At 42.3% G+C, this 25,029-nt stretch overlaps 1 protein-coding gene across 6 annotated transcripts in view; it reads left to right on the forward strand.

Moving 5' to 3' along the window:
* Pdxdc1 (pyridoxal-dependent decarboxylase domain containing 1) overlaps window positions 1–25,029 on the forward strand; it is an 88,169-nt gene that overhangs the window by 52,909 nt on the left and 10,231 nt on the right. For 5 of the 6 annotated variants that reach the window (XM_087572652.1, XM_087572654.1, XM_087572655.1 and 2 more), the window contains 9 exons: window positions 3,036–3,099; window positions 5,120–5,208; window positions 6,870–6,975; window positions 21,325–21,496; window positions 22,044–22,162; window positions 22,461–22,582; window positions 23,493–23,585; window positions 23,670–23,766; window positions 24,695–24,799. In XM_087572652.1, the coding sequence (XP_087428778.1) occupies window positions 3,036–3,099; window positions 5,120–5,208; window positions 6,870–6,975; window positions 21,325–21,496; window positions 22,044–22,162; window positions 22,461–22,582; window positions 23,493–23,585; window positions 23,670–23,766; window positions 24,695–24,799 (967 nt within the window). Of the gene's footprint in view, window positions 1–3,035; window positions 3,100–5,119; window positions 5,209–6,869; window positions 7,603–8,533; window positions 8,629–21,324; window positions 21,497–22,043; window positions 22,163–22,460; window positions 22,583–23,492; window positions 23,586–23,669; window positions 23,767–24,694; window positions 24,800–25,029 lie in introns of those variants that run through there. The other variant, XR_015630718.1, reaches the window with a different exon arrangement.

The raw sequence follows: 25,029 nt of genomic DNA on the forward strand, positions 1-25,029 counted from the left end.
TCTCTTGTATTCCCTGATCTCTCCAAGACATTTATCATGGAGTATTGGATTTTTTCAAAGGCTTTTTTCAGCATCTAATGAGATGATCAGTTTATTTCTTCTTTCAGTTTGTTTTTGTGGTGGATTACATTGACTGATAGTTCATATGTTAAACCATCCCTGCATCTCTGGGATGAAGCCTACTTGATCTTTGTGATATGTTCTTGGATTCAGTTTGTGAGCATTTTATTGAGTACTTTTGCATCAATGTTCATGAAGGAAATTGGTTTGTAATTCTCTTTTTCTGTTGAATCTTTGTGCAGTTTGGGTATCAGGATAACTGTAGCCTCATATAATTGAGTTTTGCAGTGTTCCTTCTGTTTCTATTTTTTGGAATAATTTGAGGAGTATTGGTCTTAGTTCTTCTTTGAAAGTCTAGTAAAATCCTGCCCTAAATCTCTATGCTCTATGCTCTTTTTGGTTGCTCTTTTAATGACTGTTTCTATTTCCTTAGGGATTGTAAGTCTATTTAAATTGCTTATCTGATCTTGATTTACCGTTGATAAATCATATTTATCAAGAAAATTGTTGGGCTGGAGAGATAGTTCAGTGGTTAAGAGCACTGACTGCTATTCCAGAGGTCCTGAGTTCAAATCTCAGCAACTATATGGTGGCTCACCATCTTGTAATGAGATCTTCTGGTGTGTCTGAAAACAGCTGCAATGCACTTATACATAATTAAATCTTTAAAAATAAAAAAACAAAAGAAATCTTTTAGATTTTCCAATTTTGTGGAATACAAGTTTTTTAAGTATGACCTAATCATTCTTTGGACTTCTTGTTATATCCCCATTTTCATTTCTGATTTTGTTAATTTGGATATTCTCTCTGTCTTTTAGTTGATTTGGATAAGGGTTTATCTAGTTGATTTTCTCAAAGAAAACTAATTCTTTGTTTGATTCTTTGTATTATTGTCCTCTTTGTTTCTATTTTATTGATATCAGCCCCAAGTTGATTGTTTCTTACTGTCTACTCTTCTTGGGTTTGTTTCCTTCTTTTTGCATGTCCACTGTCCGGGACCAACTGGCCTGCTTATGCCTTTCTTTGCCTGAGCTAGATGTTTTCTACTTCATGAGTCCTTCTTTCCAAGTAGCATACATGGGGTTACCACCAGCCAAGAATACTGGAGACTTCCTGGTAGCTTGCTTCTGCACAAGAATGAGTTTCACTCTATTGTTAGTTAGAAGCTTCAGGAAATTGAAACTTACTGTAGGTAAGAAGTCTGGGAAATAAAAACTTAGGCCATTGGTTTCTGATGTGAGGTCTGTTTGTCGTTACCTGACTACCAGTTTGTGCTGTGTGACTTTTCTGCTTATAAGCAAGTGCTTTTTGCTTGATTAAATGAGACTTGATCAGGGGTTGGGGATTTAGCTCAGTGGTAGAGTGCTTGCCTAGGAAGCACAAGGCCCTGGGTTCGATCCCCAGCTCCGGGGGGTGGGGGGAATGAGACTTGATCAGAATACTGTCTTGTCTCCATTTCTCGAGCCTCTTGTCCCATCCGTTCCCGCTCCTCTCTCCAGGATCTCCATTGATGTTCTTGCGGCCGGGACAGCCCACTTCCCTTTTTTTGGCTTTGCTGTGTGAGATTATCTCACGGCTTGTACTTAACTTCCTTGGCTTGGTGTTTTCCTTTTAGTACCTTCTGAAGAGCTGGATTTGACTTGGTCGTGGAATATTTTGTTTTCTTCGTCTGTGGTGATTGAAAATTTTGATGAGGATTAGTCTGAGTTGACCCCTGTGTTCTCTTAGAGTCTGCAAGACATGTCCAGGTCCTTATGTTTTGCCATCTTTTTAGTTCCTCCTTGCTTGTGGCATTTACCCCATTCTGCTTAAACAATAAATCCTCATTCCCTTAAAGGCATTAATAATTTTGTTTATATGAAAGTTAGGGATGACACATGTGAAAGAACTATAAGTACCAGCTCAATAAATAATTAGTAAATTTAAATATAACTCTTACCTGATCAGAATCTCATCCACATATTTCATTAAAGTGTTAGTAGATCCAGGCCTGGTGGTACACACCTTTAGTCTCAACAGTTGGGAGACAGAAGCAGGAACATTTCTTTTAAGTTCAAGACCAGCCTGGTTTACATATTGAGTTCTAGGCCAGCTACACAGTGAGACCTTATCTCTCAAAACAATAACTTAAAAAAAGTTAGAAAAATTGATGGGCCAACTGCTTCCTGTTGTGTGTTAGAACTTCCTTGTTGTGGTTTTACTAATGAGTTTATCAGCCACGGCATAATTTGATACACAGGATTCAAAACTACAGTAAAAGATTACAACTGTTAAATGCTGAGAGAAAGCATCTCCAGAGCTGCTCCCAGCAAAAGAGCCTGCCACACACTGCTGCTTTGTTGCATGGTAAAAAGCCTGGTGGCTGACTGAATGTGGAGAGGGAAGTGCATCACATCAGAGTAATGCAATTAGCATTGTCATCAATTAGGAGATACAGTGAGCCACTTGTTTGACAATACACTAGTATGTTTTAGGCTGCTAATATGAGCATTGCCAGAAGGACTTGAGTTCTGTTATAAAAGAGAATGAAAGTTTTTTGTTTGTTTGTTTTTTTTAATCCCTGAGTATAAAATGTTCCTGATTTAGGCTGAAGAGATGACTCTGCAATTAGGAACAGTTGCTGCTCTTGCAGAAGACCCAGGTTTGGTTCTCAGTACCTACATAACGGCTCACATAGTCTGACTCTATTTCCAGGGTGTCCAGTACCTTTTTCTGGTCTCTGGGGTACCAGGCACACATTGGTTGACTCACACACTTTTTTATTTTTTAAATTGCTCATTTAAATGACGTCATAGGGTTTTAAGTGAGGGACCATCATTTTCATTGGTCACCTCAGGCCAATTACAGCCTTTGAGCCTTGTAACATTTGTGTAAGAACAGCATTTCTGCCTACCTTCTTTCCAAAGATGCCGTCTTATCCTGATGATGTCCAGCCCTATCTTCAGTGTTGTAACAGCACATTTCTCTTTTTGCAGGTGGAAGATGAGCTCAGTTCTCCAGTAGTGGTATTCAGATTTTTCCAGGAATTACCAACCTTAGGTAGGTGACTAAAATTTTCTTTGTGCCAGGCATGGTGGCACAAGCCTTTAACCCCCAACACTAGGGAGACAGAGGCAGGCAGATCCCTGTGAGCTGGGAGACAGCCACAGCTACACAGAGAAACCCTGTCTCAAAAAACCAAACTGTGGCTTTAAGTTTAACATCATACAAAATTAAATTCTATGTGTTTTTACTGCTAAAATCTTCAGTCCCAGTCTCCACAAGCATTGCCACTGCTAAGTGCCTGTGACTAAACCGAGGAGTCCCAGCTCTTACCTCATAGCCGTGCTGAGCCAGCTACAGAACAGTGTGTAGAAAGATGTTGTTAATTTACAAGATTTGCTTTGTTCTCAGAGGTCCTTTAAGGACAGGGATGCTTTTAAAACTGTGAATAAAGAATTATATTTCTAGACATGTTTTTAGTAGTCATGTGAGGAAGAGAAGGTATGAACATCAAGCCTCTTATTCTCCTGCTAGCTTTTAGCCCCTAAGGTGTTTCTCAAGTATTGTGATGTAGGATAAGAGGATAGATCCAAGAGTCGGTCAGTCTGTCTGTCTCTGTCTCCCCTTCTTTCTCTCACTCAGTCTTCTCCTCCCCCACCTTCTTTTCGTTTGGGCCTGGAACATGTTTTATAGACTAGGTGAGCCTCAGACTCACAATGACTAACCTGCTCATGTCTCCCGAATGCTGGGACTAAGAATCTACTTTAGCCTGGTGAAGTGGCACACACTCACAGTCTCCGTACTGGAGAGCCAGAGGCAGGGGATTTCTGAGTTTCAGATCTAGTTCTAGAATAGCCAAGGTTACAACAGAGAAACCCTTTCAAAAAATCCTCTGATTTTAAAGAATGGACCATGCTGGGGATATAGCAGTTTCTAGTGTATACATGGCACTAGGTTTTAATCCTCAATACTGCATGAAAACAAACAAACAAACAAATGAACAAACAAACAAAAAAACAAAATGACCAGCATGCCACCAGCCTAGTCCAAGGACATTAGCTTTCATTTAGATGGCACTGACATTCCCACATTGCACACAGTGCCCTCCAGGCAACTCTGCATGACAATGAGTGAGTCCCGTCAGCTTGCTCGTAGCCATCAGAATCTAGGGCTCCACATCATTCCCACAGGGCTCTCTGCCTGCTTCATCCGGTCATTGTGCTTCAGCACATGGTCCTTCCCTTGTTCCTAGAACGCACTACTCTTCTTAAGTGTTGTTGTGGTACTGCTGCTTCAAATACATGTCTCTCCATTCCTTTCCTTCTCTTTTTTTCTTTGTTTGAGACAGGATCTCATTGTGTAGACCAGGCTAGCTTTAATTTAAGCTCCTCCTGCTCCAGACTCCCTCCTCTGCTGTTACTTCTGTCTCCACTAAATGCTCACCTTCTGCCTGCATGGACTCCATTACCCTTTGTCAGAGTCCCACCTCTTTTCAGTGGCTTGGGCTTCATACATAGTGGGCTTTATTTTCTTTATGATTTATTTACATTTTTTTGGTTTCCTTTTGAAATTTCTTAAAAGCAAACTTTTCTTAAATATGATCTTCCCCTGGGACATAGGCTGGCCTTGAATTTATTACAGCATTCTGACCTTAGCTTTACCAAAGGCTGAGGTTTTATAGATGTGCACCACTAGGCTGGTGTTGAAAGCACTTTTTTTTTTAAAGAAAAAAAAAAAAGAAAATTAAGAATCCTATGAGTATTGGTGGTGCATGCCTTTAAACTCAGCACTTGGGAGGCCGAGGCAGGCAAATCTCTGAGTTCAAGGCCAGCCTGGTCTATAGAGAAAATTCAGTAACAGCTAAGGCTACACAAGAGAAACCCTGTCTTGAAGAACAACAACAAAAATCCTATTATAGAAATGCATTGAGCAGTTACTTAGTTCATCAGGAAGGTATTGGACATTAACCTCTCAGACATATTGATTTCATTACTATATGATGTTATTGATGGGTTGAGTTGTAATGTTTATTTTAGCTTTGTTTCTGAGAGTGAATCCCTTCTGTGTTTGGCCTCAGATCCAGCATTTAAAGTTGCCGCTGTATCCAACATAGCAGCTGCAGCAGTTGGCCGAGAGAGACACTCCTGTGATGCACTAAACCGCTGGGTAAGGATGGCTGCTGTCTGCTTTCTCTTCTTTACATCTGGAACAGTGCCACCTGGCCTCACACCTATAATAACACGGTCACGTGTGGTTGGTTAGTCATACCCACAGGAAGGAACCTCATACAGAGACACCGGGCTTGTTCTGTTCTGAGTCCTATCACCACCTCAGACACTGTTATCTCTGACAAGCCACTCACTTTGCTTCTGTGACCATTTCCTAATTGCTACGTAAGACAATAAAATAGCATGTAAAGCCCACAGTACCTCCTCTTGGACAACAAGAGAGTGGCTAAAACTGGCTGTGGTGGCACACACCTTTAATCCCAGCATTTGGAAGGCAGAGGCAGGTGGATCTCTAGGAGTTGGAGGCCAACCCAGTCTGTATAGCCCCAGAACAGCCAAAGCTACACAGTAAGTCAAAAACTAAACAGAAGAGTGCGCCAGAGGGCTGGAGAGATGGCTCAGCAGTTAAGAGCACCCGACTGCTCTTCCAGAGGTCATGAGTTCAATTCCCAGCAACCACATGGTGGCTCACAACCATCTGTAAAGAGATCTGATGCCCTCTTCTGGTGTATCTGAAGACAGCTACAGTGTACTTATATATAATAAATAAATAAATCTTTAAAAAAAAAAAAAAGAGTGCGCCAGAAGGGACAGGTGTCCCCTGAGACCTGTGGCAGCCAGGCAAAGCAGGCCAGTGTTCTACTCTAGGATTTATGGACACTGAAGTGCAGTACCTCTAGATTTTAGACTTCTTAAGTGTTCTCAGTAGGGAAAGATGTTCCCAGCAGTGTCATTTCCTAGATTCTAATGAATAAGATATAATATATCCATGCAGCGCCATTTAAAGCAACTGTTATAGACCTGCAGCCAAATGTTTAAAACAGGTGGAAAGTAATCAGCACAAATTAGATGGAACAAAAGCAATTTATTGGGGCTGAGTAGGTAGCTCTGTGATAAAGTGTTTGCAGTGCAAGCATGAATACCTGAGTTCAGATCTCTACCATTCATGTTCTTAAAAACAAACCCACTAGGTATGCCTACAGTCCAACCCTGGGAATGCAGAGGTGGGTGGGTGGTTCAAGGAGCTCACTGAACAGACAGAATAAGCAAACCGATGAGCTCCAGTTTCAATGAGAGAGTGACTGGGAAAAAACCCAGTATTGATCTCTGGTCTCCATATAACCAAGCACACACACACACACACACACACACACACACACAAATGTGGACCTTCGTGCACACATACAAAAGGAAAGAGGAGGTTCCTAAGGTGTATAGAACAGCACGTTTGTTACAAACAGAGAAGAGACCCTGGGGAATAAACTGCATGTCAGCAGTCAATGTGGGTCATTTTTAGTTCATAGTTGTGGCTTAACCATATTGCATGTTTTTCTAAAGTAAATTTGTATTTAGAATAACATAAAATGAACTCTTAATTGGAAAAGGTAGGCAGAGTTGGGGGTGGGGGTGGGGGAGGGGGCACAAAGTCCCCTGGATTCTTTTCCCAGCATGGGAAATAAAAAGTTGCTATTAAGTATTGAAAGGTACCCTGAAGAATAAGGAGAACTAGCTCCAGGAGCCATTTTAGTCAGGGATGAGGGTGGGTGATGAAGACATTTTAGTCTCTATTGCAAGAGTGTTCTGTCCTTTTCCCTGCAGTTGGGAGAACAGTTGAAACAGCTGGTGCCTCAATGTGGCCTCACTGTCATGGACCTGGACATAGATGGCACATGTGTTCGGTTCAGCCCTTTGATGACAGCAGAAGGTAAGGCATGTGCAGCTCCGCCCCTCAAAGAGTTCCATTATTCCTGCTGATGACCGGCAGTCGGTGAGTGGGTCTCCCTTACAATAACTGCAGCTCTCTTTGAAAGAGCTTTTCTTTTTTGGATTTTGAAAACAGGGTTCCTGAAACTCTGTAGACCAGGTTGTCCCCAAACTCACAGAGATCTAGCTGCCTCTGTCCCTCAGTCCTAGGATTAAAGGTGTGTGCTACCACTTCTGGCTGAAGAGGCTTTTCTTTAAGGCAAAGTTTTAAGTTTTAGCCTAACTTGTCAGTAATAAAGTGAGATGTCTGGAACCACTGGATTCCTGTGTTTTGATATCATGTGATTCTAGGTTTTCTGTTTTGGTTACTTCTCATGTTCAAGTGTACATCTGAATGACCCTGTGGAGCTCTAAAACCTTTGAGCAGTCATAGAGACTACGGCAACAGACACAGACCTGCACAGATTCAGCCCAAACAGGGTCCCTAGCACTGACAATAGAAATAGGCGCAGGTGACCCAGTCCCCAACAAAGAACCTGTCTGCAATTAGATACCTGCTGGCAAAGAGGAAGTCAACGTCATCCCTAACTCACCTGCCAGGAGTAGTTAGCCAACACAAAAACTCAAGGTATTTTGTGAACTTTTTTTCCTTTGTCCCCCACCTCTTATTGGTCTTTTGTTGGTTTTGATTCTAGGGTTTTTGGGGGGTGGAGGAGGTAGTGTGTTTCTTGTACCTTTGGGTTGTTTTTTTTTTTGGGGGGGTGTCTTTTTTGTCTCTAGTTTTGGTTTTTTGTTTTGTTTTGAAAGAGAAACCATAAAGTTGTATGAATAGGGAGATGAGAGGAATTGGGAAAGAGGAAAACATGATCAAAATTTTTCAATAAAGAGCCCTTTCCCCCAAAAACAAACCACCTGGTTGGGCTACCTCCAGACTTTTAACACTGTGTGTCTGGAACGGAGCCCAGACACTTAATTTTTGTTTTTCCCTAATTGCATTTTAGTAGTAAATATTTAATAGTATGTATTTAAGATATGTAATATGGTTTAATATACATAATGAAGGATAGACAGGTCTAAGTCAAATTATAGGGATGGGGCAGTCCCCTGCTATGCCACCCTCCAGGACTCTCCATGAGGTTAATCCTCCAGAAGTTCTTAGATGTTTATACTTTTAAAAGTGCCTTTGGTGATTCTAATAGAGTAGGGCCACTGTTTTAGACATTGCGGAAAGCAGTGCAGTTAAAGTCTGTGAAGTCAAAACAGAAGCTGAGAGGTGCCCTCTCAGTCACTAATAAACAACAATTAGATGAGAGACAGCGTGGTTCTGTTGCATGGCAAGTGACCCTAGTTAACAGTAATGCACTAAAAAGCTACTAGAAGACATTCAAGATGTTCTCCACAAGGAAATAGTAACCATTTGAAGAGAAAGCTAGGCTTTTCACAGATTTGATCATTTAATAGTACATCGATGTAACAAGGTAGCCTGAGGTACCCTGTAAACAATAGTTTTTATATCCCTCTTTTCTTTGAAGATTGATCTCACTTTGTACCTTTCACAGGCCTGAAACACTCTGTAAACCATGTTGGCTTTGAACACAGAGAGATTTGCCTGCCTTTGCCTACTAAGTGCTGGAATTAAAAAACTGTATCAGTATGCCAGGCTATATATCTTAAAGTTTTTTATTTATTTGGGGATGTGTGTTCATGCAAATGTACATGTGTGTGCATGATGCATGTATACCGTATTACACATATGAAAATTAGAGGACAGGTTTTGGGTATCTTATACGATGTTAGTCCTAGGAATCAAACTCAGTTATCATACGTGCCACCAGCAAGTGCCTTTACCTAGTGTACCATTTCAGAGATCCTTACTGTATGTCAGAGACAGTCTGGGTATGTAACCCAGGCTGACCTTAAACACTTGATCCTCCTGCCTCAGTCTTCTGAGCACTGGGATTGCAGGCATGAGCCACCACACCTTTCTTTCTTTTTTGGTGTTTTATTTTGTTTTGCTTTGGGTTTTTTTTTTATTTGTTTGGTTTTTTTGGTGGTTGTTTGGCTGGTTTTTGAGACAGGTTTTCTCTGTGTTGCCCTGGCTGTCCTGGAATATGCTCTACGGACCAACTCAGAGATCTGCCTGTCTCTGCTTCTCAATTGCTGGGATTAAAGGCATGTGTACCACTGACCAGCTACCACACCTTTCTTATATATCAGTTTTAAAAGGCTGGGGTTGGGGAGATAGTAAAAAATTGGTTGTGCTATTTATGATAAGATTTAAAACAATTTAAGAAAGTTTTTGGTGGTTTTTATGAGATACCTACATTTTTGCAAAGATAATTTCTCAATCTCATTAAAATAAGAAAATTTGCCCTGCAAAGAAAAGACCATTTTGGAGCTTACTGGTGGCCTCAACCCCAGCCCTGAAGACAGTGCTGGAGGCTGACAGAGAACATCCAAGGCAACCCCTGTGAGCCCAAAGGAGCGATGGTAGACTGTCAAAGACTCCTGTATCTCCAAACCTCTGAGGCCTCCAAAGCTGACTTGACATGATGCCATGTATCTCAGTAGCACTGGTACAGTGTCCCTGCCCCCTTCCAGACAGAAACCCACCAGAACATCCCTTCTATTAATATTGACATATAAATCAAGAGCCTGCCCTTTTATCTTAGTCTAAGACAGGATATGTGTTAACCTGACTTGTGCCTTCTGTGAGAAAATGGCTTCTAGGTAGAGAGCTCCACATGCATCAGATTGACAAAGTGGGTGTCTTTCTGTGGAGCAGCAACTAGACTAAATTGTTAATTTATTTGCTCATTATTTAAATGTGTATTTATTGTGTGAGATGGGCATGTGCATGTGGAAGTCAGAGGACTTACAGGACTCGGTTCTCTCCTACTGACCAATGGGTGCTGGGGATCAAGCTTAGGTTGCCAGGTTGAGTGCCAAGCACCTTTACCACAGAGCTCTGTCAGTCCAATCTTTAAACATTTATGTGTGTGGTATGTATGTCTCTGTGTGTGCATGTTGAAGCCAGAAGTTGACATTGGGTGCATTTTATCTTGGTTTACGTTATACTTTTAGGACAGAGTCTCTTGCTTAATCCTGGAGCTCAGTGAGGTCAGGGGTCCACTAGTCTGTACTTCCCCAGTGCTGTGATTACAGGTGTATACCATGATGCCCGGTTTTATGTAGTGATCCATGGAGATCCACTCCAGACTCAGGTTATCATGCTCCTACAGCAAGTACTTCAGCAACAGAACTATTGTTCCAGCCCTAAGTGTGTTAATTTTTATCACCCGATTCTTCCATAGCTACATGTTTAAAAATGTTTAAGTTAAGTATAATTAACAGCTCATATCCAACACTTTGGAAGTTGAGCCAGGAGGACCTGCCATAAGTTAGAGGCTGGCCTTAACTAAAGAGTGAATCCCTGTCTCAAAAAAAAAAAAAAAAAACAAAAAAAACAAAAAAACAAAACAAAACAAAACCTTTTCACTTTGGTGCTGCCTGCACCACCAGTGTACGAATATTGGGCGTAGGTCTGTGGGATTGAAAGAAAACACGTACACTGTCACCCCTTTTCAGAGAGTGCCACCAAGGCTTTACTGAGATTTCTTATATACCAGAGGCAAAAGCCGTGGAAAAACGACAAAGCAAGTGAAAATTCCCAACCAGGAGAACAGGAAAAATCTGTGTCATGGAAGGTGCCAGCCTCCAAAACAGAGGCGTAACAATTTCTTAATAACAAAAAGCTGAAAGGCTCGGCGAGGGAGAAGGGTGCCATGGAAAGTCTCGGGCCCAAATCAGGGCCAAGAGTGGCTGCCAAGGGTATAAACAACTTCTTGCTATAGCAGGGTAAAAGGCTCAGCTAGGCGGAAGGGAAACACCCAGGTAGGGCCCAACAATTCCCCCTCTTTTATTTTTTAAGTAACTCCTGTCTTAGGATCAGACTGGGGTTCCAAAATTCTTTCCCGTCTCTGAAAACCCTGCCAGTCTTCAGGGTTTCTGTCTTAGGCGAGTCTGGTCTCAGAAGGCTGCCCATCTTTGGCTAACTACTTGTCATACAAACTGAACTTAATTTGGGCCGATAGATTATTCCCGGCCAATGAAAACCAAACCTGTTTGGTTTCAGCCTGAGACTGGATCTGTTGGTACTTAAAACAGCCCAAGGACAGCTGCCTTAGCAATCAAGATAAGCATTTAAATCCCCAACAGCCTTGCTGCTATTAAGGGCCTTAACAGGGGTTACACACACAGAATGATAAAAGAGAACAAGATATAACAGGGTTTCCCAGAGAAAGTCCAATTGTTCCTGAAGGAGAGCAGTTTGTTGGTTGAGATTAAGAATGACCAACTGAATCTGAGTATTAACGCTATTCTGCACAATCAATGCCATGGCAACCTCTCCAGACAACATATCCATAGTTCCAATGACAGCTGCTGATTGAGATGTGGCCACACTGGCCACTGCAGTAGCAGTGGGTGAAATGATGATGACAGCAATGACTGCCACAGTAATGCCAAAAGTCTCTTTTATGCCTGTACAGTACCACTGGGAATCAGCCTTCATCTGGTAGGGGGATCACACCAGGAACTCGAATAATCAATGCAGAATCTTCCTGTTCCCCGAAACTGGTCAGTAGATAGGACCTGGAAGAACAATTGAGAATCTCCTCCCTTGACACTGCCTTAGTCCCATTCCTAACCAAAAAAGAAAAAGGGTGCCAACACGCGTGGCGCAGATTTCAGAAAATTTTTACTCTCCTTAATTGGGCAAAAATGTAGGGAGGTTTCAAGAATATCAGATACACTTCAAGAGGCAGTACTTAAAGGTCCAGGCCAGCACCTATATTCCTGGTCTAGGAGGCAGATAACTATCATTTCTAACAAGACTAATGGGGTACAAAATATCTCTCAATCCTATAACACTAGCATTGATAACAGTAACACTTAAATCAACTTATGGAAACATTACTAAAAGTAAACATGAATAAAAAAGGAGCTATTTAACTAGGCTTTATAAAAATCTTAACAAAACATAGACTATTCTTTAAGATGAAAAGTAAAGTTAAGAATTATTCGTTTTACCTTTATGTGAGCTGCCGTTTTACCTGTTGTGCAACCAGTTTATTGTAATAACGGCAGGCTGTGCCGTGCTATGTGATCCCACTGGCATCAGGATCGGGGGATTCTTCATGAAGCTTTAGTATATCTCCAGGCGGACTGTTGTCCACAGGACGCACACAACACTCAGGAACCCAAACAGGGGCCTCAGCATCCTTGGGGAAGATGCAAGCTGATCCTCTCACCCTGACTAGGTCGGGGTCAGGCCCCTTCCAGGCTCCCGAGGCCAGATCTTTCCATTTAACCAAACCAGTATGTGCTCTGTCCTTCCTCTAGTGTCTGTCGGCCGCTGAGAGACCAGCCTTATCCACAATTAAAAATTTAAGATATAAAGAATAGTTGATAATTTTAGTAGGAGGGCTCATACCCTCCCTCTGTTATTCTTTCACTGGTTTATTAGATTTCCATGTAATAGATAAAGGTCGAATACGCAGAGGCTCTTTAGCAGTGGCCCTTAAGATAAATTTCCCAGGCCACTCCAGTCCCAGATGGTGTGTAATCTGCTCTTCACTAACACTGTAGGGCTTTCCCTGTAAAAAACATTTCCCAGTCCCCTTCCCAGGCTCCTCCCCATACTTTTCATCATTCTTTGAGCAGGTTGTGTAGTCAAGACAGCTCCCATATCATGAAGAACATCCCTTCCCCATAGATTAACAGGAATATCATCGATGATAAAGGGTTGAAAATATCCCATATGTCCTTCCTCGTCTTTCCATTTAAGTATTTTACTACTCCTAAAGGGGGGCGAAGCAGTGCCAATTCCCTGCAGTAGTAACTGTGTAGTGTCCAAGGGCCATGCCTTAGGCCAGAAACTCTTAGAAATGACTGTGGAGTCTGCTCCAGTATCTAATATTCTCTTAAAGGCCTTGCCTTCAATCCACAAGATCAGTATGGGCCGCTCTGCCAAAGAGGAAACCCAAAAGGTGCTAATACCAGTGGAGCCAAATCCTTGATTCCCTCTGCTGAATTTCCTTACTAGATTATCAGTGTTGAATTGGGGGAGTAATATAAGCTGAGCTATACGGTCTCACTGGGGGATAACTATCACACCCCTATCGACAGAGACCATGATTTTAATTTCTTCTGTATAATCAGCATCGATGACCCCAGGCAGTATTCTAATTCCCTTCATGAGGGCACTACTTTGTCTTAAAAGAAGGCCCATACTGCCAAAAGGCAGCGGCCCATAGACCCCCATCCCTAAGGCTTGTGGACCCATTTGAGGTGTTAACACTGCCCTGGTGGAGGAACAGAGGTCCAATCCCACACTTCCTGGGGTACCTCTGATAAGGTCTTGAAAATGAAGGGGTTGTTCTGAGGGAGGAAACGAACTGGATGTGGGGCAGCAGTATTCATGGCTCCATACACTCTGGTTTGGGGGCCCCAGAGTGGGCCCCGTTGCCCGTTTCCCGACGATCAGAGAGGGTGCCCCTCAACATCCATCTTGGAGCGCCATTCATTCCTCCAATACTGACCTTTACAGCATCGCAGGCAGAGTCCTGGTCCATTAATAGCCTTATTCTTAGCACATTCTCTTCTAAAGTGCCCCATCTGCCTACAGGAGAAGCAAGTCTTGCTTCTGTGGTCCCCCTTTTGAATGGAAGCTGCCATCACCTGGCCCATATGATAAGCTCCATCAATTTCCTTGCAAATCTTGATATAATCATTTAGGCTTTTAGATCTACGAGGCCAGATAGCCTCCTTGCGATACTTATTAGCATTTTCAAAAGCCAGTTGTTTCACTATAGGCCTAGCAGTGTCTGCATCCCCAAAGAGCTTCCCTGTCAATTGTAGCAACCTGTCTACAAATTCTTGGAAAGGTTCAGATGGCCCCTGAATAACCGTTGATAACTGATCTCCTGCTGCCTTATTGGGAAGGGCCTTCCGAGCTCTGACGGCCGCTGTGGCAATTTGAAGATATACAGCAGGATCATAGTTAATCTATAGCTGTAAAGGAGCATATTGACCTGCGCCAGTTAACATTTCCAAATCTCTATTGCGGTGGCCAGCCTGGGCATTAAGCCTGGTAGTGGCAAAACATTGTTCCTGATATTCACCCCTCCACAATAGATAATCCCCACCGCTAAGTACTGCGCGGCAAAGCTGTTGCCAATCACTAGGTGTCAAGTTAGAAGTGACGCCAAACATGGCCACAGTGAAGGGAGCTAGGGCCCCATAGGACGATACTGCTTCTTTAAGGGCCTTCAACTCCTTAAATGTAAGTGGAATGTGCTGTCGACGCATCTGATCTGGATGGCCAGGATTAGGGATCTCTATGACTGGATAAATATTTTTACTTCTTGAGGGTCGGAATATTACTCCCCCAAGGGGAGAATCAGAAGTTACAGTCCTCCATTCCTCAACAGGGAGATAATCATCATAAGCTGGGGGTGCCAAGGGCTCCGGGGGAGGGGATAACTCCTCTTTTCCCTTTTTTTTTTTTTTTTTTTTTTTTTTTTTTTGCCAGAATTTTTTTTTTTTTTTTATTAACTTGAGTATTTCTTATATACATTTCGAGTGTTATTCCCTTTCCCGGTTTCCGGGCAAACATCCCCCTCCCCCCTCCCCTTCCTTATGGGTGTTCCCCTCCCAACCCTCCCCCCATTGCCGCCCTCCCCCCATAGACTAGTTCACTGTGGGTTCAGTCTTAGCAGGACCCAGGGCTTCCCCTTCCACTGGTGCTCTTACTAGGATATTCATTGCTACCTATGGGGTCAGAGTCCAGGGTCAGTCCATGTATAGTCTTTAGGTAGTGGCTTAGTCCCTGGAAGCTCTGGTTGCTTGGCATTGTTGTACTTTTGGGGTCTCGAGCCCCTTCAAGCTCTTCCAGTTCTTTCTCTGATTCCTTCAACAGGGGACCTATTCTCAGTTCAGTGGTTTGCTGCTGGCATTCGCCTCTATATTTGCTGTATTCTGGCTGTGTCTCTCAGGAGCGATCTACATCTGGCTCCTGTCGGTCGGCACTTCTTTGCTTCATCCATCTTGTCTAATTGGGTGGCTGTATATGTATGGGCCACATGTGGGGCAGGCTCTGAATGGGTGTTCCTTCAGTCTCTGTTTTAATCTTTGCCTCTCCCTTCCCTGCCAAGGGTATTCTTTTTCCTCATTTAAAGAAGGAGTGAAGCATTCACATTTTGATCATCCGTCTTGAGTTTCGTTTGTTCTAGGGATCTAGGGTAATTCAAGCATTTGGGCTAATAGCCACTTATCAGTGAGTGCATACCATGTATGTCTTTCTGTGATTGGGTTAGCTCACTCAGGATGATATTTTCCAGTTCCAACCATTTGCCTACGAATTTCATAAACTCGTTGTTTTTGATAGCTGAGTAATATTCCATTGTGTAGATGTACCACATTTTCTGTATCCATTCCTCTGTTGAAGGGCATCTGGGTTCTTTCCAGCTTCTGGCTATTATAAATAAGGCTGCGATGAACATAGTGGAGCACGTGTCTCTTTTATATGTTGAGGCATCTTTTGGGTATATGCCCAAGAGAGGTATAGCTGGATCATCAGGCAGTTCAATGTCCAATTTTCTGAGGAACCTCCAGACTGATTTCCAGAATGGTTTTACCAGTCTGCAATCCCACCAACAATGGAGGAGTGTTCCTCTTTCTCCACATCCTCGCCAGCATCTGCTGTCACCTGAGTTTTTGATCTTAGCCAATCGCACTGGTGTGAGGTGAAATCTCAGGGTTGTTTTGATTTGCATTTCCCTTATGACTAAAGATGTTGAACATTTCTTTAGGTGTTTCTCAGCCATTCGGCATTCCTCAGCTGTGAATTCTTTGTTTAGCTCTGAACCCCATTTTTTAATAGGGTTATTTGTTTCCCTGCGGTCTAACTTCTTGAGTTCTTTGTATATTTTGGAAATAAGGCCTCTATCTGTTGTAGGATTGGTAAAGATCTTTTCCCAATCTGTTGGTTGCCGTTTTGTCCTAACCACAGTGTCCTTTGCCTTACAGAAGCTTTGCAGTTTTATGAGATCCCATTTGTCGATTCTTGATCTTAGAGCATAAGCCATTGGTGTTTTGTTCAGGAAATTTTTTCCAGTGCCCATGTGTTCCAGATGCTTCCCTAGTTTTTCTTCTATTAGTTTGAGTGTGTCTGGTTTGATGTGGAGGTCCTTGATCCACTTGGACTTAAGCTTTGTACAGGGTGATAAGGATGGATCGATCTGCATTCTTCTACATGTTGCCCTCCAGTTGAACCAGCACCATTTGCTGAAAATACTATCTTTTTTCCATTGGATGGTTTTGGCTCCTTTGTCAAAAATCAAGTGACCATAGGTGTGTGGGTTCATTTCTGGGTCTTCAATTCTATTCCATTGGTCTATCTGTCTGTCTCTGTACCAATACCATGCAGTTTTTATCACTATTGCTCTGTAATACTGCTTGAGTTCAGGGATAGTGATTCCCCCTGAAGTCCTTTTATTGTTGAGGATAGCTTTAGCTATCCTGGGTTTTTTGTTATTCCAGATGAATTTGCAAATTGTTCTGTCTAACTCTTTGAAGAATTGGATTGGTATTTTGATGGGGATTGCATTGAATCTGTAGATTGCTTTTGGTAAAATGGCCATTTTTACCATATTAATCCTGCCAATCCATGAGCATGGGAGATCTTTCCATCTTCTGAGGTCTTCTTCAATTTCTTTCCTCAGTGTCTTGAAGTTCTTATTGTACAGATCTTTTACTTGCTTGGTTAAAGTCACACCGAGGTACTTTATATTATTTGGGTCTATTATGAAGGGTGTCGTTTCCCTAATTTCTTTCTCGGCTTGTTTCTCTTTTGTATAGAGGAAGGCAACTGATTTATTTGAGTTAATTTTATACCCAGCCACTTTGCTGAAGTTGTTTATCAGCTTTAGTAGTTCTCTGGTGGAACTTTTGGGATCACTTAAATATACTATCATGTCATCTGCAAATAGTGATATTTTGACCTCTTCTTTTCCGATCTGTATCCCTTTGATCTCCTTTTGTTGTCTGATTGCTCTGGCTAGAACTTCAAGAACTATATTGAATAAGTAGGGAGAGAGTGGGCAGCCTTGTCTAGTCCCTGATTTTAGTGGGATTGCTTCAAGTTTCTCTCCATTTAGTTTAATGTTAGCAACTGGTTTGCTGTATATGGCTTTTACTATGTTTAGGTATGGGCCTTGAATTCCTATTCTTTCCAGGACTTTTATCATGAAGGGGTGTTGAATTTTGTCAAATGCTTTCTCAGCATCTAATGAAATGATCATGTGGTTCTGTTCTTTCAGTTTGTTTATATAATGGATCACGTTGATGGTTTTCCGTATATTAAACCATCCCTGCATGCCTGGGATGAAGCCTACTTGATCATGGTGGATGATTGTTTTGATGTGCTCTTGAATTCGGTTTGCCAGAATTTTATTGAGTATTTTTGCGTCGATATTCATAAGGGAAATTGGTCTGAAGTTCTCTTTCTTTGTTGTGTCTTTGTGTGGTTTAGGTATAAGAGTAATTGTGGCTGCGTAGAAGGAATTCGGTAGGGCTCCATCTGTTTCAATTTTGTGGAATAGTTTGGATAATATTGGTATGAGGTCTTCTATGAAGGTTTGATAGAATTCTGCACTAAACCCGTCTGGACCTGGGCTCTTTTTGGTTGGGAGACCTTTAATGACTGCTTCTATTTCCTTAGGAGTTATGGGGTTGTTTAACTGGTTTATCTGTTCCTGATTTAACTTCGATACCTGGTATCTGTCTAGGAAATTGTCCATTTCCTGAAGATTTTCAAATTTTGTTGAATATAGGTTTTTATAGTAAGATCTGATGATTTTTTGAATTTCCTCCGAATCTGTAGTTATGTCTCCCTTTTCATTTCTGATTTTGTTAATTTGGACACACTCTCTGTGTCCTCTCGTTAGTCTGGCTAAGGGTTTATCTATCTTGTTGATTTTCTCAAAGAACCAACTTTTGGTTCTGTTGATTCTTTCTATGGTCCTTTTTGTTTCTACTTGGTTGATTTCAGCTCTGAGTTTGATTATTTCCTGCCTTCTACTCCTCCTGGGTGTATTTGCTTCTTTTTGTTCTAGAGCTTTTAGGTGTGCTGTCAAGCTGCTGACATATGCTCTTTCCTGTTTCTTTCTGCAGGCACTCAGCGCTATGAGTTTTCCTCTTAGCACAGCTTTCATTGTGTCCCATAAGTTTGAGTATGTTGTATCTTCATTTTAATTAAATTCTAAAAAGTTTTTAATTTCTTTCTTTATTTCTTCCTTGACCAGGTTATCATTGAGTAGAGCATTGTTCAATTTCCACGTATATGTGGGCATTCTTCCCTTATTGTTATTGAAGACCAGTTTTAGGCCGTGGTGGTCCGATAGCACGCATGGGATTATTTCTATCTTTCTGTACCTGTTGAGGCCCGTTTTTTGACCAATTATATGGTCAATTTTGGAGAAAGTACCATGAGGAGCTGAGAAGAAGGTATATCCTTTTGCTTTAGGATAGAATGTTCTATAAATATCCGTTAAGTCCATTTGGCTCATGACTTCTCTTAGTCTGTCTACATCACTGTTTAATTTCTGTTTCCATGATCTGTCCATTGATGAGAGTGGGGTGTTGAAATCTCCCACTATTATTGTGTGATGTGCAATGTGTGTTTTGAGCTTTAGTAAGGTTTCTTTTACGTATGTAGGTGCCCTTGTATTTGGGGCATAGATATTTAGGATTGAGAGTTCATCTTGGTTGATTTTTCCTTTGATGAATATGAAGTGTCCTTCCTTATCTTTTTTGATGACTTTTAGTTGGAAATTGATTTTATTTGATATTAGAATGGCTACTCCAGCTTGCTTCTTCTGACCATTTGCTTGGAAAGTTGTTTTCCAGCCTTTCACTCTGAGATAGTGTCTGTCTTTGTCTCTGAGGTGTGTTTCCTGTAGGCAGCAGAATGCAGGGTCCTCGTTGCGTATCCAGTTTGTTAATCTATGTCTTTTTATTGGGGAGTTGAGGCCATTGATATTGAGAGATATTAAGGAATAGTGATTATTGCTTCCCGTTATATTCATATTTGATGTGAGGTTATGTTTGTGTGCTTTCATTCTCTTTGTTTTGTTGCCAAGACGATTAGTTTCTTGCTTCTTCTAGGGTATAGCTTGCCTCCTTATGTTGGGCTTTACCATTTATTATCCTTTGTAGTGCTGGATTTGTAGAAAGATATTGTGTAAATTTGGTTTTGTCATGGAATATCTTGGTTTCTCCATCAATGTTAATTGAGAGTTTTGCTGGATACAGTAATCTGGGCTGGCATTTGTGTTCTCTTAGGGTCTGTATAACATCAGTCCAGGATCTTCTGGCCTTCATAGTTTCTGGCGAGAAGTCTGGTGTGATTCTGATAGGTCTGCCTTTATATGTTACTTGACCTTTTTCCCTTACTGCTTTTAATATTCTTTCTTTATTTTGTGCGTTTGGTGTTTTGACAATTATGTGACGGGAGGTGTTTCTTTTCTGGTCCAATCTATTTGGAGTTCTGTAGGCTTCCTGTATGTCTATGGGTATCTCTTTTTTTAGGTTAGGGAAGTTTTCTTCTATGATTTTGTTGAAGATATTTACTGGTCCTTTGAGCTGGGAGTCTTCACTCTCTTCTATACCTATTATCCTTAGGTTTGATCTTCTCATTGAGTCCTGGATTTCCTGTATGTTTTGGACCAGTAGCTTTTTCCGCTTTACATTATCTTTGACAGTTGTGTCAATGATTTCTATGGAATCTTCTGCTCCTGAGATTCTCTCTTCCATCTCTTGTATTCTGTTGGTGAAGCTTGTATCTACAGCTCCTTGTCTCTTCTTTTGGTTTTCTATATCCAGGGTTGTTTCCATGTGTTCTTTCTTGATTGCTTCTATTTCCATTTTTAATTCCTTCAACTGTTTGATTGTGTTTTCCTGGAATTCTTTCAGGGATTTTTGCGATTCCTCTCTGTAGGCTTTTACTTGTTTATTAATGTTTTCCTGTGCTTCCCTAAGTGTGTTCAGGTCTTTCCTGAAGTCCTCCAGCATCATGATCAAATATGATTTTGAAACTAGATCTTGCTTTTCTGGTGTGTTTGGATATTCCATGTTTGTTTTGGTGGGAGAATTGGGCTCCGATGATGGCATGTAGTCTTGGTTTCTGTTGCTTGGGTTCCTGCGCTTGCCTCTCGCCATCAGATTATCTCTAGTGTTACTTTGTTCTGCTATTTCTGACAGTGGCTAGACTGTCCTATAAGCCTGTGTGTCAGGAGTGCTGTATACCTGTTTTCCTCTCTTTCAGTCAGTTATGGGGACAGAGTGTTCTGCTTTCGGGCGTGTAGTTTTTCCTCTCTACAGGTCTTCAGCTGTTCCTGTGGGCCTGTGTCTTGAGTTCACCAGGCAGCTTTCTTGCAGCAGAAAATTTGGTCTTACCTGTGGTCCCGAGGCTCAGGTTTGCTCGTGGGGTGCTGTCCAGCGGCTCTCTGCAGCGGCAGCAACCAGGAAGACCTGTGCCGCTCTTTTCCCTTTTTACCTCAACTCCGATATTTTCTAAATTTCCCCCTCAATTCCTCAATCTCCCTCTCCAATGTTATCTCCTCATCTGCATCAGACTCATAGGAATTGAATCGGAGTCACTGCTGTCCCTACAAATTGACTCTTTTGTATGCTCATCCTGTGCAATTCCAAATGTCCTTTCAATTTCCATCATCTGTTCTTTGACCCTCAAATTTTCACTAAGTAAAACGTCCTTCACTAACCTCCATAAGGAAAAGGTAGCAATTGGAATGCTCTCTGATCCCTTGTCTTGGAGGGCCTTCTGTGAATCCCTTTTAACCTGTTTCCAATCCGGAATATTCAAACCACCATTAGCTATAAACCAAGGACTGACTTGTTCTATAGTTTTAACAAAATCTTGGGCTGTCTTTACCTTAATGCTAGTACCTTGTTGTTTGAGTAAACTTATAAGCTGATCTACAACCAATAACGAGGAACTTGTAGTTCCCATGGCTAAGACAAAACCTTTGTAGTGCTACTTACTTCCAGTTTTGTCCTGTGGTTGTGCTTGTCCCCAATATGTTCCACTTCCTCGCCGGCTGGCCTTTTGGAATGATCCCGTCAGGTTGTCCTCTCCCAATCTCGGAGGAACCTCCAAATGATGAACATCAGTTCATACTGAGCTCTTGACCTTTGACCTTGCTAGTGGTAAATAAAAGTTGCCAAGTCAGCCGTTAATCATTTCTCAAACATTCTGTGGGCGTTTCAGCATTAGGAACTCGAGGAGAGGATGTAGATCAACTCATCACCTGCATCCAAAGCAAACTGCCAGTCCTGACATGTACACTACAGCTACGGGAAGAATTCAAGAAGGAGGTAGAGGGGACAGCCGGGCTCCTGTATGTGGATGACCCCAACTGGCCTGGAATTGGAGTTGTCAGGTAATGATTTGGCTTGCTACATGATGTGAAAGATTGCTTTGTCAAAGTATAAGTGGGTCCTGTTACTCACATATCCAGGTGGAATTCTATTTATTCTATTATTTGTTAAGATCTCATGATGTGCTCTGGGTATTTACAGAGGTCTACTGTAGACAGTTTGGTCCAGCATTAGACTTAGTCAGGGGTCACTGTGTGCTAGTTCACAAGTGCCCAGGGCAGACCCATGATATATGGAATATACAGAGCTTACAAACAAGTTAATGGGAGAGAGCTATATTGGCCTCACTGTCTTCTGGTGACCCACCTGAATGACCCACCTTTCTCTCCTGTTTCCTTTTTTCTTTGAAAATTGCTTTCCTGGGCCATAGACTGAGGCTTACAACATTATTAAGATGGTGGATGTTTAATCATAACACATGGTCACTGTTTCCTCTTCACACTCATAACTGTATATCTGTGTTCATCTCTAGGAACTTATACCTCACCCATAATCCTGTCTGAAGAAATACGCAATCTTAGATTTGTTACTGCTGTCTGATGTTTTTAGGTATGAGCATGCTAATGATGATAACACCAGTTTGCAATCTGATCCAGAGGGGGAAAAAATACACACTGGACTTCTGAAAAAGTTAAATGAACTGGAATCTGACCTCACATTTAAAATGGGTAAGAACTGCTTTTCTAAGTCACTGTGAACTTTAAGAAGACCATGTCTAACTGGCTTATGGTAGCTGATTTGCATCACCAAAGAAGTGGGGAGTTCTGGTTTAGGACCAACTGGAGATGAAGTGTCTCTCAGAGTAATGTTGCCCTCCCTCTCCAGCTCCTCAGCCTTCCTTTCCTCTATCAGAGACATTTTCCTCTTCCTAGGAAGGAGGCCTCTTTGACAGTCAGTAAGGACCTTGTCTGGGCCTCCATCTGCTCTGAGGACCTAGGAGCCAGCCTTGCCTGTTTCTTCCCTCAGGCCCTGAGTACAAAAGCATGAAGAGCTGCATTTACATTGGCATGGCAAGTGATGATGTGGATGTTTCTGAGCTAGTGGAGACCATTGCTATCACAGCCCGGGAAATTGAAGAGAACTCAAGGGTCTGTAAGATTAACCAGTTTCATGCCTTTCCCAAGTTTTGCAATTGGACATGGGGAGGGGGGCGAAGGCAAATTGTCTGTTCATTTTTTTCTTTCCCAAATGTTGGTCCTATGCTAAGACCTGTGATCTAGGGGTTATGCCAGGCATCAGAAATGCCAGGAGGACTTTTCAGTTTCTGCCCTCTATAGGCTGTGTGGGGAAAGAGCCATGTACAACTGAGCAGTGTGGCTTACTCATACTGTGGCTTAGGACAGATGAACTTTTGGAAAATTGCTTACCTCTGCAGTATGCTGAAGTGAGACTTCCTAACTAAAGGAGCTAGTCTCAAGGACAAATGGCACAAGTGTGGGGTACCAAGGAAGAGCAGCCTGCAAGTCTAGAGGACAGACTCCAACCCAGCCTGGTCTGAGAGCAGACAGACACACGGACATGCTGCAGTTCCCTTGGGTAGAGAAGGGATAAGGAGTTTTAAAAAGGTCAAGGAGCTGGTGCATTTGCTGTTGGTTAGACTTTAGACTCTGGGTGTTTCCCAGGCTTGGCTATTCTGATTTTGTCTCAGCATTAAACTGTGCTAGTTACATTATGATTGTAACTGTGCTAGTTACATTAAACTGTGCTAGTTACAGTATGAATCCTTCGTAACTGTGCTAGTTACATTAAACTGTGCTAGTTACAGTATGAATGTAAGTGGTGATTTCTCGTTTGGCAAATGAGGCTGGAAAGGTTGTTTCTGCTTGGTCTGCATGAGCTTTCATCTTTTCTGTTTTCACTTTTGCCCATGTATTTCAGTGCAGAATTCTAACATATTGACAGACTTCTGGGAAAATGTCACCAATGCTGTTGACTGTAAATAATTGTGGGCCCTGTGCAAGCAGCTTAGGCAATCAGTGTCTTTCTTGGCTTTTGCAGCTTCTAGAGAACATGACAGAAGTTGTTCGGAAGGGAATTCAGGAGGCTCAGGTTCAGCTACAGAAGGCAAATGAGGAGCGGCTTCTGGAAGAGGTAGGTTCCTGTCAGGACTCTCCATACTGGTGCCCTAGTGGAACAGACTCAGCAGACGGTCCTGAACAAGGTTGTATTTTGCAGGGAGTGTTGCGGCAAATCCCTGTAGTAGGATCCGTGCTGAATTGGTTTTCTCCAGTCCAGGCTTCACAAAAGGGAAGAAGTTTTAACTTAACAGCAGGTAGGACTTCTCACTGGTCTATGCCTAGATCTGTTCTTTCAGATTTTGACCAGATGCCTTTAGCCCCTAGTACCTTCATGTTTTTATACCTCCCTGGATTCTCTGCCAGGAGTCTGAAATGAAGCAGCCTGCTCCTACTGCCATGTCATTCCCCCCAGTCCCTGCTGAAACAGTGAGAAAGCAAGTAGACACTCTATGGCACGTGCATTGTTCTTCCTTGAAACAAACATGGCTGTCCAGTTGGCCAGCATCTGGGAACTGCACTGTAGACACTGACATAAGGACTGTTGGTCGCCTGCAGCTGTTCTGAGTGTCCTATGCAGGGCAGGGCTCCTTCTGAAAGGGGAACATGATGATTATAGCACACGGTTCTGGGATTTTTTTTTTAAAACCAGTGACTAGCAGTATTACCAACCTTCTGGAAATAAAGGTTGTGATGCCTTTCCCATCCTACCAAAGAAATGCTCCCAAAATTTGATGTTCCTTCTTTTGATCCTTCTTCAGAAAATAATGGCTAGATTCTCACAATAGCCAAAGATATCATTAGATTTTTTTGGTATGGTGGCACAAGGATATAATGCAGGCATTTAGGAGCCTGAAGGTTGCTGATCAGCATTACGTGAAACTTTGTCTCAAGACACCGTGAACAAACAATGCTTCACCTCTCAGAGCTCAGCATCAGCAGGGGCAGCTGCTCTTCCATGCTCACATGTCCATGCTGCAGTGTGTCTCCCAGCGGGGTGGGTCCGGGTACCGCACACTCTTAATTGACCTCCAGGACCGGAAGCTGGGGAGAGATGTGCGCAGCTGCAGGCCGAGTCAAAGTCAGTTGGGAGCAAAATGGCGATAGACCTGGTTAGGACACAAAACCAATTGAAGGCAAGTGGCATCTCAGGAGCTTCTGCCCACGCCTTTGTTTTCCTTACAGGTTCTCTGGAGTCCACAGAATACACCTATGTCTACAAAGTACAAGGTACAGGAGTGACACCACCTCCTACACCCTCAGGCACTCGAAGCAAACAAAGGCTCCCAGGTGGGTTAAACCTCTTGACATTTCACCATCATTAATAGAAGAAAACCAGTTCTATCCCACTTAGGGTATGAACTCTACATGCTGTTGAGATGGCTAACTTGTTCCCTTACGTGCCTTCGTTTTCTTTAAGCCAAAATTCCATTCCCTTCACTGAAGCAAGCATTCATGCAGCTCTGATATATTCCCATAGAAATGCCTCCATGATGCGCTAAAGGCAAGCATTGATTTAA

The sequence above is a fragment of the Rattus norvegicus genome, chromosome 10 (assembly GCF_021556685.1).
Source record: "Rattus norvegicus strain SHRSP/BbbUtx chromosome 10, alternate assembly SHRSP_T2T, whole genome shotgun sequence".
In the NCBI taxonomy this organism is placed as follows: domain Eukaryota; kingdom Metazoa; phylum Chordata; class Mammalia; order Rodentia; family Muridae; genus Rattus; species Rattus norvegicus.